Genomic DNA, 15,304 nt, shown 5'->3' on the forward strand with positions numbered 1-15,304 from the left:
TGAAGTGAGGATACCATGTGGGGCAGGCTCTGCCTGGCTCCTGGGGTCCTTGGTGGGCCCCCCAGAAGGGCCATAATCAGGACAGCGACGATTGGCATTTCTCGTCTTATGAATTGGCGATGTGTAGGAATGGAGAGACATTTTGGAAGAACCACAACCGTAGTCGCACATAAAGGCTGACCGTTTCAATGCTAAAAAGCGTGGGACGGGGAGTACACTTAGGTCATCATCCGGCTGCCTGGCCCTGTCAGACAAGTGGGTACTCCCACCCGCCTCCTCAGCGCTTTCACTCTGAGGGAAGAGGGTGATTCTGGCGGGAGGAGATGAGGTCAGCGGTGCCCCCTCAGGCGGTCCTGTTTCATTCAGTCAGAGTCCCAGGTTCCCAGGACATAGCAACCTGGAGCTCTGCCTTCTCTTTTCTCAGATACCTGACAGTAAGACTTGTCCAGTGAGTAGATTAGAAAGGGATATGGAACTTGTTCCCCATACTTTAAAGCAGGGAAAAAGCCTTGTTGTGATGAGAAGAAACAAAACCTGTTTGGTGACTTGTCATTTCAATGAAAACACGAACCTTTCACAGGTGAGCGTCCCCCGCCCCCCGCCCCCACTCCCCTTCCTCCTGCCACCCAGGAGCGTGGGATCGCAGGCCACAGGCAGGGCAGGAAGAAAAACAGAAAAACAAGCCGTGCTCCTTCACAGAACACAGGAGTTGGTGCAAACATTTAAGAACCCAAGGGAGCAGCTTAGGAGGAAAAAGTTTAGTAAACTTGTTTTGCAAGGGTGATAAAATGCTCAGAAACAGTGCTTCATTCTGCCGCCTCCCTTAGGAAAACAGTGTGGCAGCTATCAGTTTCTTGATCCAAGTAAATTGTTTTCATATTTGTCTTAGTTCTCTCTCTCCATTCCTCTTCAATAAACATAAAGAGTGATTTCTTAGATTCCCTGTACAAAAACACCACCTCCAAATCCTCTGAAAGGTCAAATTCCACATAGCCAGACCTGTGGGGATTTAATGAAGAGAGTATGTTTCTGATTCAAGTCTAAGTGTTCTGTAAGGCCTTGCTTATCAGCTCCACAAAGTTCTTCATGAGAGCTTGTTTCAAGTGGAGGAACTACATCTGGAGCTCCCCATCAGGAATTCTGGGAAAAGAATCATATTTTGTCAGTCAGAACAAGGAACCAGCACACAGCTTTGGCTGGCCCCACACGGCCTGGGACATCCATCTGAGGGACTGCCCTACCTGTGCCTTTCTCCTCAACAAACCTCACAAGAGGAGAATGTGAGAGAAAAGCCAAGATCAACATTTCCGCCAGTTTTGTGAAGATAAGTGCGTAGATGGGAACCAAGTGTGGGGAAGGGAAGAGAGACTGCACAGAGTTACTCTGGTGACTGTAGAGTCTGCAGATGAGACTCTAGTTGTGGCATTTGTACATTACCTTCCTAAAAGCAAAGGACGTCCCCACCCCTGAATTTTTAAGTATTACGATAAAGAGTTTCATAAAAATGAAGACTGATTTACAAGTATCACTTGAACAGGAAAAAAACAAAACAAAACTGGGCACTTAAGATTTGTCTTTACTTTTTATTACAATTTTGTTTTGAAATATGGTCCTTAAAATTCCCTTGTAGGTGACCATTTAAGAATGTCCTGTCATGTAGTTATGGCAAGGAAACTAATGGCCCCTCAGCAAACTAGATGTTTTTGTTGACATGGTATGTACACAGATTAGTTCACTAGCAGCTGTAATTTGAAACTTGTACAAATCGAATGACTTTAATTACTAGGGTCTTGGGCACAAGAAATGACTAGAGTAATAGTCAATATAATTATAGATAAATATAATTATGGTAAAAGAAATTATAAACCAATAGGAGGAAAAAATATAACCATTTAAAAGAAAATAATTGAGAATAAGTATAAAATGTGAAAACAAAGTTATACTTAAGTTTCAGTTTATTTTTCAAAAATGTCATTATGGAAACAAATATACTATATATAGTCAAGTTCACTTTAATCACAATCAAGACATAGAATAAGATAAAAAGAAATAATCCTTGTATATAAGGATATTCTCATCTATATATAAAGGGTATTTACAATGTCAGCCATATCAAGACCCTCTGTTTTTAAACACTGTATATGGCAGCGCATTTTGTAAAAAGGTATACGGCCCTCAATCCTTTAACCAAATCCAATATAAACAAGAGTAAAATAAAAACTTTTTAAAACCTGTAAAATCAAAGCACCTATTTAAATTAAAACCATCAAGAATCAATGAGATTATTTCAAGAGGATAAGGGCTGGATGAGACACTAAAGAATACATTACAATCATTTTATGTAACTTACAAGGCAAATAAAATACTATAAAAAACATCCTTCACAGCACATTTAAAAGTTTAAATAATACTCAACAGGAAAAAAGCAGATTGTGACAGTTGTTGAGACATAGTAACAAAAGGGCGTTAACAGCTAAGTGTGGCCCCTTCCCAGTCCTATTTTTAGAGGTTTAAGATGCCAGCCTTAAATAGTTTTGATGATAATGCTTGTGGCTACAACTCAGCGTGTAAGACATAGTCTCAGAAAAAAAGTTCTTTTCATGCTGTGTCACCTAGTTCGGTGTTTTTTCCCTTTTAAATTAAACCTGAGGGCTTGCTCAAGGAACATGACAGTGGGGCGGGGGGCGAGGGGGAGAGGGTGGATCTGAAGAAACTTTTGCTTCCCACTGTTTACAAGCTATCTATCTTGGAACGTGTAAAACTAAAATTAGGCGATAAATTAAAATTAGGTTAAAATTAGGTGATAACTTTAATCTCTAAAAATGTTCTTCACTAACAAAGGAACTATCTTGCTTATCTGGAAGCTAACTTGGAATATTTAATTGGGAACAGAACACACATTGCAAAGGAAGAAGTACTTGGGTTCACAGAAATATTGTGGAGCTGTGTCCTTAAAAGACTTCCATTGTAGGAAGTAACAATTTCTGTGTCATCTGTCTCAATGCTGAGAGGTTGTGTCTATCAAGAGTAGAGGGTTTTAAGAAGTTTATATATGTAATAACTAACGTGTATGTGCACACACACCTTTATATGTATGTTAACATGTTTCAATAAACATCATGTACATGTATATACACAATACACGCTCATACACAGATCCGCCAGTAACAGACCCTGTAGTCTGACGAGACGTGCTGTCTTCAAATTACCACCTTTCCAAACTCAACCTTTCAATTCCACTCCCATAACTCAAAATTACAGTAAATCATACACTAAAGGTTTCCTTTCAATTTTAATAAAAAGAAGTGGGCAAACCAAATTACATCAAGAAACAAAGGCATATCTAGGGCTGACATACCACCCCCTTCAAAAACAAACCAAAAAACAAAAAAGAATTTTAAGATACTATGCAAATTTAACATATTTTTTATTTTCTTAGAAAAGGAAGAGAAAGCGCTTTCTTAGAGAATTGAGCATAAGAGGCCTAAACTGGCTCTCATATCATGTGCACGGGATGAAAGCCTAGTTTAGAGACTCAAGAAAAACAAATCAGACCCAATCCCCTCCTCCTAAATCCCTCCCGAAATGGAGGGCAGTTACACATCATAGGAACTTACAGGTCTTCAAGGTTATTCCCTGAGTTCTTGGAAAAAGGAAGACACATGGGCCTGGACCCTCGGTTACAGGGCTTCGCAGCTCAGCGGCGGTGGGTGTGGGGTGCCCTCACGTTCACAGGTCCTCGGCCCGGACTAATGAGTCCCAGCACGGTCATCCTAGTCCTCACCAGGGCGCAGCCATTGGGACTGTCGCCATTGCTCTTGACATCCGCGCAGCCATTGTAGGCCAAATGGCCTGGCCAGCCCCCTCCTCCCGCGGCCCCTTGCTGTCCATCACAAGGTCTCCTTCAGCAGGCCGAGCTTCCGCAGGGCCTCCCGGCGGGCCTCCTCCGTGGAGCCTCGGCCGGCGAACTGGACGGTGATGCCCTGGGGTCTGAACCCCACGGCCCTGGGCAGCGAGCCCGACCGCGTCCGGGCATCCTGGCCGCAGTCTGGCTGCTGGCGCTCGTAGAGGCTCTTGCTGGCGTTCTGGCGAGCGAGTTTACTGGTGAGGGCCGGGTCCGGCCGGAAGGTGACAGTTTTCCCGATGGAGGCGAAGGCGCTGGGCTCACTCCTGAGGACCTCGTGGATGCTCTGGAAGCCGTTGGCCAGGGCCGGGCACCGCTCCGTCTGCACGCCTCGCGACTGCTGAGCGCCCGCCCGCCCTGCGGCCCGCGCGGACTCGGCTTCCCGGACGGGGCCCGGTTGGTCCCGGTCACGCGTCCCCTGCTCCGGGGAGCTGCTCCTCTGCTCGGGGAGCTCCCACTTTGGGGCCCGAGCCTCCGCGTCTCCCACGGAGAGGAAGGAGGCGCCGCTCATGTTGGCCAGGACGCGGGCTTTGCGCTCCTGCACGCTCACGGCCGCCTTGGAGATGGTCTTGTTGTACTCGCGGCCCGCGCTGTTGGTCACGCTGATGTTGCTCGGGAAGCGCTGGGCCCTGGGTGCGGGCGGGGCCGTGTGTCGGGGCGCCGCGCGGTCGCCATTTCGAGGGGCTCCGGCAGTCAGGGTCCTCCATTCGCCCGGCCTGCCCTCCTTCGAGGGGGATGTGGGCGAAAGCGCTTCATTTCCTGCCAACTTCTCAGAAATCTTCTGGGCGATAACAAGCGGCGTAGGAATGGAGCGGGGCAGCTTCGGGTGCTCCGCTGGGGAAGGGCAGAGCCGCTCCTTCCGCGGCTGGGCTGGCGGGGCCACAGGCGGGGACGGTGGCCGGAGGGCCTCCGGGGCTGCCTCGTCCGCAACAGACGGGGCAGGCGCCGCTGCATCCTGTGCGCTGCATTCAAGATTAGCAGGGTCTTCCTTTCCAACAGGTCCCGCCCCTGAGAGATAGGGAGAATCCTCATAAGCTACCACCTTATGCAAAAATAAACCCATGACATTTCCTTTCACTGAACCGAAAAGGGTCTCAAAGGGACATAATGCCAACTTCAACAGTCCCTCCTGCACGCTCGACTCCCTCTATCCCTGCCCCCTGGCCTAGTGACAGAGAAGGTGGGGCAGGAGCCTCATGACCACGGGATGAGGAGGGATGAGCTTCAGGGTGAAAGGCTGGCAAGTCAGAAGTGGCCAGCGCCTGGGGAAGCATGAGAAGCAAGCTCCTAAGGACCCATGGTCCGCAGGCACCTAATAGGAGGAAACAGGAACTGACCTAATTAGGGGAATTTACAAAGGGGGAACGGAGGCCGGAAGGCTGTGTGGCACACACCAACCACCCATCAGGCCTTTCTGGATGAAGGATCGTTGGATGTGTCACCTTCCCTTAGAAAAAAAAATGTTTTAGAAAACAAAATTCCCCGAGTGGAATTTAATACGCCAGCCTCGGAGCCTTTACTCTATCCTGAACATACACCCATCGCAGATCACTTAACACTTTTCTGCACTTATGTTTCTCCACCTGTCTCCTGCGGCAAAACTGGAGGCCATGTCTTATTTACCTTTATCTGTGCAGAATTTCACAGGACACTCCCACAGCGCAGGCACTTAAAATTGGCATGAAAATGTCATGTTAGAGAATTGATGGGCAAGGTGGCTTACTTTCAAAATGTGTTTTCCTTGGCACAATTCTATGATCTGACATTTTTAAAGGATCAGTTGGTTCAAATTAATTTTAGGAACTATATTTTTCAAAGAAGTGCGATAAAAACAAGAAATTCATATTAAGGCTCTTCTTTGATGAGATGGCTGCAAACTGAGCTCCATCTTTGGAATCTATAACCATAGTATGTGAAATTCTGTGTAACACACAGCCTTGTTTACAAATAAGGGGGGAAAAATTTCTAGAGGCTCGTGACAAATGGCAGTATTTTGTAGTGAGCAGGGCAAAAATACTTTCTCTTCTATTTTTTTTTTCTCTCCCTTTCCAGTCCTTATCTCTTGACCACATTACATTCATTTCCAATCTTTTCCAATTAGGAAAAAAACTGGAAGAAAATTTTCTCCTTGTCTATCTCCTCTGGTTCTATCACAGAACTCTTGACAAAGAACATACCTCTCCTCTGATGCCACCCTGAGTCAAGGTACAAAGCAGATGCTGACCTGAATTTTTGTTCTGACCTTTTTCTGTTTTCCTGAACCAGCTGATTCTTCATTTGAAAAGTCATGCTACAGAAATAAGGGTATAATCTTGTTCAAAAATTGAGATTAAACTTCAAGGGCTAAAACACAAGTACCATGTATGTTTTCTTTATAGAATGAATTATTATCTGGAAGCCATTTCCAATTTTCTTCCATATATATATATAAAAATATAAATAACCTATTTGTATGCTTGATTAGTCTCATTCTTAATTCCAGCCCTTTTGGAATCTTCCTTCATGTGTCATCGCCTTAATATACCAAGAAAGCGTCTTCTTGGTTGGACAAACTACCAATGGGATACGCCTACCCTGTGAAACTCTGATAAGCTCCAGTAGCCTCCAGACTGGCGAACCTGGGGGAGCCCAACAGGAAGTAGCCCTCTGTGTCTTGTAACACACTAACAGACCAAGCTGGAGGCCTGGGGACCTGCGCCGCCTCCTTACCTGCTGCTTCAGGCACATCCGGCAGGCACTCGGGTTCTCCAGCTGCAGGACCTGGCTGCACTAGGTCGATGACATCTTCTGGCTCCGAGTGACTGGAAGTGCTCCCTTCCAGAGACCGTGGGGAGTGGCAGTGAACCCCACTGTCACATAGGACTTGCTCCTCAAAGTCGTCCTCCAGGGAATCAATAGTCTCTTCAAAAAACAGAATGACATCCTTTTCCTCATGTGTGAGGTACTTCAGGCTCTCATCGTCCTATACAGTAGGTTTAGGGATTGGGAATGGAAGAGATAAAACAACATGGAAGAGAAAAATACACGACTAAGTCGGGATCTACACAGAGCTCAGGGTAGGGTTCACAGCACTCTGAGATTTCCCACCGGGAATGTGCCGTTCAGCTTGCCTCAATGACACACCTGTATGTCCCCCACCCTTTTACCTGCATGAAAAAGGCTGTCAAAAAGGTATAGAAATAGAGGATCTTAGACTCTATTATCAGCCCTCGTCTCGTGGCTCCTCATGAGCGAGTGACAGGAAACAGCTCTCCCTCAGCGCCTCCCTGGACGCGGCGCACATCTTACTGTCCTCAGACACACTTGCTTCTCCCAAAGTAGCAACGTGAGAGATCTCTGGGTAAAGATGCTTAACCGGAGACCACGTGTTTATCTCTTCTTCCAGAAACATCACTAAAACAATAATGGGATTTATTTTGTTTAAAGGCACAAATCACAAAGACAAAAATAATAGGAAAAGAGATGACAGCAACAACATTTGGGAAGTTAGATGCAGGACAGGTTTAACTGATTCAGAAGCCCCAAGAAAGGTGAGTTTTAATCAGCAGTGGGGAAAGCTCGTAATCAACCTGCTGAGCACTGGTGGGCCCTCTAGGGACTAGAGTCCCCCTCCGAGTACAAGAGGGCCCCCCAAGTGCTGGAGGGCTCCCCTGAAACCCAGGCACTGGGGGTGCTGAGCAGTTCTGAAGTGTGGCAAAGATGGGATTGAAAAGAGAACAGCTTGAAAGGCTCTTTCAGAAGCAATTGGGTCGCCCCAGCAGAAAACTGGAAGTTTTTTCTTTAAAGAAGGTAAAAGAGACATTTGAAGTGGGGGACATCAAGCAGAGTTGACGGTAAAAGACCTTACTGAAAACAGAAGTAAATGAAGCCAAATTGATACTCTCTGCACAAAGTAAATGAAGCCAAATTGAAACTCTCTGCACAAAAGATTAGAAGAGTCTCTGGGGATTTGAATGGTCCAAGGACCAAGAGAAGCTGACACCATGGTTCCCCAATGAAACTGCTCCGCAAAGTCGCTCTACAGTGCAGATCGGTCAGCAAACCCCAGAAGAGAATTTTTAATCAGATTCTTAACATCCTAGTCTTAAATGTGTACATATAGCTAATGATCATCAAGCAGCTGAGAAAAACATTTCACATGAAAAACATGTCAAAAAAAAAAAAAGAGAGAAAAAGAAAGCAGCTTATAAGAAACAAACTGCAGACTGATGAAATTTCAAAAGATGATCATTAATATCCTCAGAAAGATAAAAGGAGATACTGAATCCATAAACAAGAATATGATGCTATTTAAAAAAAAACTAAAAGACAAAAAAGAGCTCTTAGAAATTAAAACTAGGACAGCAGAAATGAAAAACTAAATAAAATCCTAGGAGATAAAGCAGAGACACTGGAAAAGTACAACAAAAGTAAAAAAAAAAAAAAAAATTAATAGGAAAGAGAAGAAAACTAGAGGAAAAGTATGGAAGGGCCAACATCTGAATAATCAAACTTCCAGAAAAAGAAATAAAAAAGAAGGGAAGACATTATCAATATTAACACGTAAAATTATGAAAGAAAATGCCCCTAAACAGAAGGATCAAAAGGGGCCATCAGAGTAACCTAATGAACAAGAACAACATGGACTTATGGCAAGGCACATACATCATCGTGATGTTTCAGTACACCAAAGACCAAGAAAGGATCCTGGAAGCTTCTCAGAGTGAAGCGGCCACACAACAAAAGATCAGAATCCAGAACAGCAACAGACTTCTCAGCAGCAATATTGGAAGCCGAAGAAAACGTTGTGATCCCTTCAGAATTCAGAACTAGAATTCTATACCTAACCAAATTTCGGTTAGGCTAGAATAAAGATGTTTTTAAGACATGCCAGGTCTAAACAGCAGATCACCCTCGTCTGCCTTTCCCTGGAAGCTACCACAGGGAGCGAGGTTGTTCTCCTAGACAACGGAGGAAACCAAGAAAAGACACAGGAGCCAGGAAACGGGAGACTGAGAGGGAATCCCAGGGTAATGGTGGCGTCCCCAGGAATGACCACTCTAGTTCAGAGCAGGCCTGTGGGCAATCCAGAACATGAAGCAAGCAAATAAAACCCAAATAACTACGAAGCACAGAAAAAACTGAAGCTGTGTGAGAAAGCACATATCTATGAGTCAATTTACCTATGACAATCACACACACACAAATATGTTAATTATATGAGTATTTACAGTAGTAAGAAAACAAGCAAAACAAGAAACCTAAAATGTCCAATAATAAGAGCATTAACATTAAATCATGGCACCATTCGCAAATGGAATATTATTTAGCCATTTTAAATGGTGTTTTAAAAAGAATATGATAGTTTTCCCCCCAAAAAGTGTTCATGTTTCACTGTTCCCTTCAAGTCCTTGTCCACATGCATACATATTTTGCATAAATAATATGTAGAAGTTATATATTTTGCTTTTTACCTATAGTTATTATAATTGCTTTTATGTGTAGTCTCAATAACTACTGACTGTGTGATAGTTATATTTATTAACTGGCTATTACAAATTCAAGGAATACAATGTTAACTGAAAAAAATGCAGATAGAAAAATAGAGTTGTCTTGATTTGGTTTAGATATATGCATACTTAATATGTACACAGATACGAAAATACTGAACGAATATATAGTCAATCGTCAAAATAGTGAGGGGAAATGAAGGTTAAGTAACAAAGAAACAGTATGAATTAAAAGTCATTGAATTTGGTGAGTGGAAAATGAGAGAGGGACACAGGTAAGGCAAATGCTTTTCATGAACCTTATAAAACTATTTGACTCTATACTGTGCTCATGAACTTGGACAAAACAATAAAAAATACGGTGGAAGCAAAGGTGACTAAGAGCTGCTCCACCTGGTGTGGAGTCATGCTTTTCACACTGTGACTGAGAGGTACTCAAATGCCTCTCCAACGCACCTAACACTCAGGCCCATCACGGGGCCTGTAGTTTCCACAGTTTGAGGGACTTTTCTTTCACGTAAGGCACAGTATACATTTGTTTTGGGAATGATTAGCCCAAGAATACATGCAAATTTCTCACACTAGCCTGGCCATATTAGCTGAAAAGTCAATGACTCAGAAGACTCTCTAGAGCGTGGGTTAGGTCAGAAGATGTAATAGAATACTGCTGTAAGAGAATACTGCTAGAGAGATATCTACAGCGTGGGTTAGGTCAGCCCATAGAACAGAAGACTGCTGGGGAGGATAAGCAATACATAGCCACTGGATATAAACCTATATATAAAATTGCTGGGTCATAAGATACGTGTCGTCTTTGGTAGCTACAGCCAGTTTTCTGAATTGCTGTACTAAGTTACACTCCCACCAGCAGGCCAATTGCTCTGCAGCCCTATGTGACAGGTATGTGCCAGTGTCCCATTCTGATTTCCAGTCCATTCCCAATCAGATTAGCATTTTCCCCCATATTTAATTGGCCATTTGGAGATCCCATTATGAAGTGCCTGTTCAAGTCTTTTGCTTATTTTTCTACCAAGGTGTCTTTAAAAACATAATTTATAGAATTATATATACTAGATACAAATCTTTTGTTGGATATATTTATTGCAAATATCTTCTACTCACTGGCTTGCCCTTTCTCTTTTACTGGGGTCTTTTGATGACTTTTCCTTAATTTTAATGTGCTATAGTGTAGTGATCTTTTCTTTCATGGTTAGAGCTTTCTGTGTCCTGTTTAAGGAACCACTATTTACTGCATGGTCATGAACATAATTCACCAATGTTTTATTCTAGAAGCATTATTGTATTTAACCTCCATATTTAGTGCCATAATCTATCTGGAATGAACTTTTGTGTATGGCGTGAGGTCAAGATCCACTGTTTTCTAAATGGATACCCAGCTGTCCCAACGCCACTTTTTGAAAGACCATCCTTTCTCCACTGCAGGTCTCTTTGGTTGTAAATCAGGTGACAGTACATGTGTCGGTCTGTTTCTGGGTCTTTGTTCTGTTCATCTGTCTACTTGTTTGTGTACTCATAAAACACTGCTTTAATTATTATAACTTTATGGTAAGTCTCAGTATCTGGTAGTTTAAGGCCCTCCAGTTTTGCTGTTCATTAGGTGTGTGCTAGCATTTCTTGGCCCTCTTTAGTTCCATATAAATTTTAGTATCAGCTTGTCAGTTTCCATACACATATAAATATACACACCACCCCTCCCTGCTTGGACGTGGATTGGGACAGCACGGAAGTTCCTTGGATTGAGGAGAACTGATGTTTTACAATAGTTTTTGAATCCACAAATAAGGTATATGCCTTCACTTATTGAGGTTCGTGACTCCCAAAGTGTGGTCCCTCGACCAGCAGCAGCAGCAGCAGCAGCAGCACCTGCGAACGTATTAGAAATGCAAATTCGTGGGCTGCATCTTAGACTACTGAGTTAGAAGCTCTACCAGGTGGGCCTTCCATCCGTGTCTGGGTGATACTGATGCACTCAAGTCCGATGTGCACTGATTTGGTTCTTTAATTTCTCGCGATAATATTTTTGTAGTTTCTAGTATGAGATTTTACACAGCGTTTGTTATTTGTCTTCTTAGGTATTTGATGATTTTTGATGCTATTACAAATTGTATCACTTTTTAAATTTTCTAATTTTTGCTAGTATACAGAAATAAAGCATATTGACTTTGTAATAAGTAAATTTAACAAATTTGCTGTGTAATTATTATAGTTTCTCTGTAGATTCTCTTTGGTCTTCTGTACAATGGTCTATTAGTGACAGGATTTTAATTTCTCCTTTCTATTCCTTATGCCATTTATTCATTTTTCATTCTATCTTATTGTATTGGCCGGGCTCCCCAGTCGCTGAATAGAAGTGGCATCTTTGTCTTGTTCCCAATATCAGGGAGAAAGCTTTTAATAGTTCATCATTAAGTATAATGTTTGCTGTATATTTTTAAAAAATGATCTTGATCAGATTAAGAAAGTTTGCCTCTATTCCTAGTTTGTAAGTCTATTTGTTTTTTAAATAATGAATGGGTTTTGAATTTTGTCAAATGCTTTTTCTTCATTTATTATACTGGTTCTCAGTTGGTTCTCAGGTGATTTTACCTTCCATGTGGCATTTGGCAATGTCTGGAGACATTTTTGGTTGTCACAAGTAGGTGGGTGTTACTGGTATCTTATGGACAGAGACCAGGAGTGGTGCTATACATCATACAATGCACAGGTCAATTCTCCACGTAAAGAATAATCTGGCCCAAAATGTAGTTCCTCACCTGAGGTGAGATGATCGTATATTTTTTTCTCCTTTATTCTGTTAATGAACTGACTTATAAATCAATTCCTAAAAATTAAACCAACCTTGCATTCTGGAATAAATCCAGCTTGGTTGTCACGATATTATCCTTGCTATGCATCACTGATTTTGATTTGCTAATATTTTGTTCAGAATTTCTGCATCTATATTTACAAGACAGATTGGCCTGTAATTTTCCTTTTGAGTTCTGTATACTTCTTCTTTTTAAAATTCCAACTTTTGAAACATTATGCCCTAAGATTTTGGTTCATAGCACATCTTCCTGTTCCATCTTTTCTGAGATTTGGTGGGAGGAAGGGAAGAAACAGGCCGATTTTAAGAATACTTTTTTTTCCAGATGAAATTAGAACAGTTTCATATTTGACAGCTACACAGTCCCTGTGAACTTCAATATTCCCTCTAATAACATGGTCAGTATGAGGGGCATTAGAAGAGTGGCAAGATACTACAAGTGAAAATGGGCACAAAGTATTCCTTATCCAGTACTTTTTATTGAGCACTGGACCAAAGAAAAGACACACACACACACACACACACACACACACACGCACGCACCGAAAAAATCGTATTGTAATCTTAGTAGTCTCTATGTCTGCAAAACATATGATTAAGGAAATTATTCTTTATTCTGGGATTTCCAGGATCTGACCCTACCTACCTTTCGAACTTCACCTCCTGCTACTCTCTCCTTTATGCTCTACTGCAGCGGTGGTAAACTTTTTCTGTAAAGGGCTGGATAGAAAATATTTGGGCTTTGCAGGCTTTATAATAGCAATGATTTAACTCTTCAGTGCCAAGTGAAAGTTATAGATATTATGTTAGTGAATGAGCCTAGCTTTGTTGCAATAAAACTTCATTTACAAAAACAGGTGGGGGGCCAGATTTGGTCCACAGGCTGTAGTTTGCCAATTCTTGCTCTATAATCAAATTAAATCAAATCACTTGCTATTTCCTATACCTGTTTCTGAGTCAGCAGTGCCCATCTCCGCATAGCTACATCCTACCTATCCTTCACGGTCTAATTTAAATGTCACCACACCTCTAGCCTCCTCCCATAGCATCTACTGAATCATACATTCAAATATTTGAGCATCTACTAAGCATCGTGTAATATAAATACAACAGTGTGAACAATGTTCTCACTGTCTAGTTGACCATCAAATGAGGGCTTCAGACAAGAAGATGCAATTACTTTAGAATGTGGACTGACTATGACGAGGTGACTGACTCTGGGTGTTATGGACACATACAGCATGAGTATCAATTCACACCTTTAGGGAACGGGGTCTAATATGGAAAAACTCTGGAGAAGAAATGATATATGTCAATAATCTGAAAGAAGTGGGTGAATTAAACAAAAACGGACATAGTCGGAAACGTATTTTGGAGAGATGATGTTGGCTACAGGGTGGAGAATATTGAATATGGGAAATATTTAGACAAGAGCTAAAAGTCGCCTAAACTAGAGTAGTGGTAAAGGGACTAGAGATAATGAGATGGGTTTGAGAGATATTTAAAAAGTAGAACCAACTATTTATATAAAATTTTATTTTCTACTATTGTTCATCACCCATGCTTTTCACCTCTGCTGGACTTAACACTTAAAGGAACACTCATGTCTGATATATCTGTGAACTATCCACAGAGACTGGGGGTTGCCTTATATCCAGCAGGCAATCATGGTAACCAGAATGCCAGCTGCCTCCTCGCCATGTCTGTCTGTTTCGGCCTCTGGCAGCCAGAACGTGAAATTTTCAGAAGGAATCCAATGGCACTGTTCATTCTGTGATTTTTCTAGACTTTCTTGCAGGTTGGTGGGGTTATCTGGAGGGTCACACTGTATGGTGTAGAGCCTTCCTGCCTCATCTTTTCTCCACACACCTTATTCTTGCTTGATTATCCTGCCCCCCATCACTCAGCCCACCCTGCTCCTAACTCTGCTGCTCTCCCAGATTCACCTCGACATTTCACATTTTCTTCTATCCATACAGAGTAGTCAGTGATTCAACAACAACAAAAATCCTTACGAGTCTAAAATCATTAGGGCTCACAGCAGAACACAGATCCCTCCAGTTAGTAATTACAAGCATGAGGACTGTTGTTAGGATGACGTGATAATGGTGACAACCATAACTCCCCCCTCCAAAGGAACCACAGCTATTTGTCTAATAAGAAGTCTAGGGAAATAAATTAATGCTCTCCACCCTTCTCTCCTACTTTGACCTTTCCAATTCAATGTTTCAACAAGGTTACTCACAAGTTTTTTCAGATAATCTACTTTGGTGAGGTATAATGATTTCCCTTCAGTTGTACAGACACTAGAATTAAATGGGGAACTGGTCTGTAATGGACCTGCAGCTTACGACCCATGCCAATTTCCCACATTGTGCGAGGGACAAGAATAAGATTGGAGTATATGAACCCCACATGCCTAATTCACCCTCACAGTAAGGTGTCCCAACATAAGATTTCCTGTAGAAAATAAGCTTAGAAAGGGAGGCTCCTGCACATCCGTTTTATATTCTGTGACAAAGCATAGGCCTCATCGGCTGAGAGACGCAAAATGCAAATTAATACAGCTCCCTCATTTGAAGTTGTGAAAACTGGGTTCAGAGGCAATGAAATGACTATGTACAACTGTTTAGTCGAGAGGCCAAGACTAGAACTAGTTCTTTGCTTGCTTTTTGTTTTGTTCTGCTTATTTCCCTTTCCAGACACATATTAATCCAAGACGGGTGCTTGGACACCTGCTCCAGTCTCGTACATCTTATCCCGGAGTCCCTCAAGCTTGTGGTTTTGCCTCCATGTTCTCCTGCAGTGTGAGACACAAATCAAGTTTAACCAGGCTGGTCAGTGATCAGAGTCCTAGGTCCTGGAAGGCAGACTCTTGCATCCTCAAGCTATCTGAGGTCTCCCTCTCTAGGTTTAGAGGCTGAAAAAGCCCTGAGGGACTGGAATGTATCCCCAAGTGCCTTCTTTGTGATCAGCTTGGCCTTGAGCCCTGGCCTAAGGGGCGGAGCCAAAAATGCTGCAGGCTCAGTCTGCTGCCTAATTCCCCAAACATGATGCTGCCCTCCAAATGAACTTGGACTCTGC

General features: G+C 42.6%; 1 protein-coding gene across 7 annotated transcripts in view; it reads right to left on the minus strand.

The window, feature by feature from the left end:
* Window positions 1–1,996: 1,996 nt before the first annotated feature.
* PROSER2 (proline and serine rich 2) overlaps window positions 1,997–15,304 on the minus strand; it is a 38,702-nt gene continuing 25,394 nt past the window's right edge. For 6 of the 7 annotated variants that reach the window (XM_011359632.2, XM_011359633.2, XM_023530349.1 and 3 more), the window contains 2 exons: window positions 6,614–6,866; window positions 1,997–4,912 (listed from right to left, as the gene is read on the minus strand). In XM_011359632.2, coding sequence (XP_011357934.1) covers window positions 3,891–4,912; window positions 6,614–6,866 — 1,275 coding nt within the window. In that variant the 3' untranslated portion in view covers window positions 1,997–3,890. Of the gene's footprint in view, window positions 4,913–6,613; window positions 6,867–7,050; window positions 7,298–15,304 lie in introns of all 7 variants that reach the window. The other variant, XM_023530352.1, reaches the window with a different exon arrangement.

Source organism: Pteropus vampyrus, unplaced genomic scaffold (assembly GCF_000151845.1).
Source record: "Pteropus vampyrus isolate Shadow unplaced genomic scaffold, Pvam_2.0 Scaffold49, whole genome shotgun sequence".
Classification (NCBI taxonomy): Eukaryota; Metazoa; Chordata; class Mammalia; order Chiroptera; family Pteropodidae; genus Pteropus; species Pteropus vampyrus.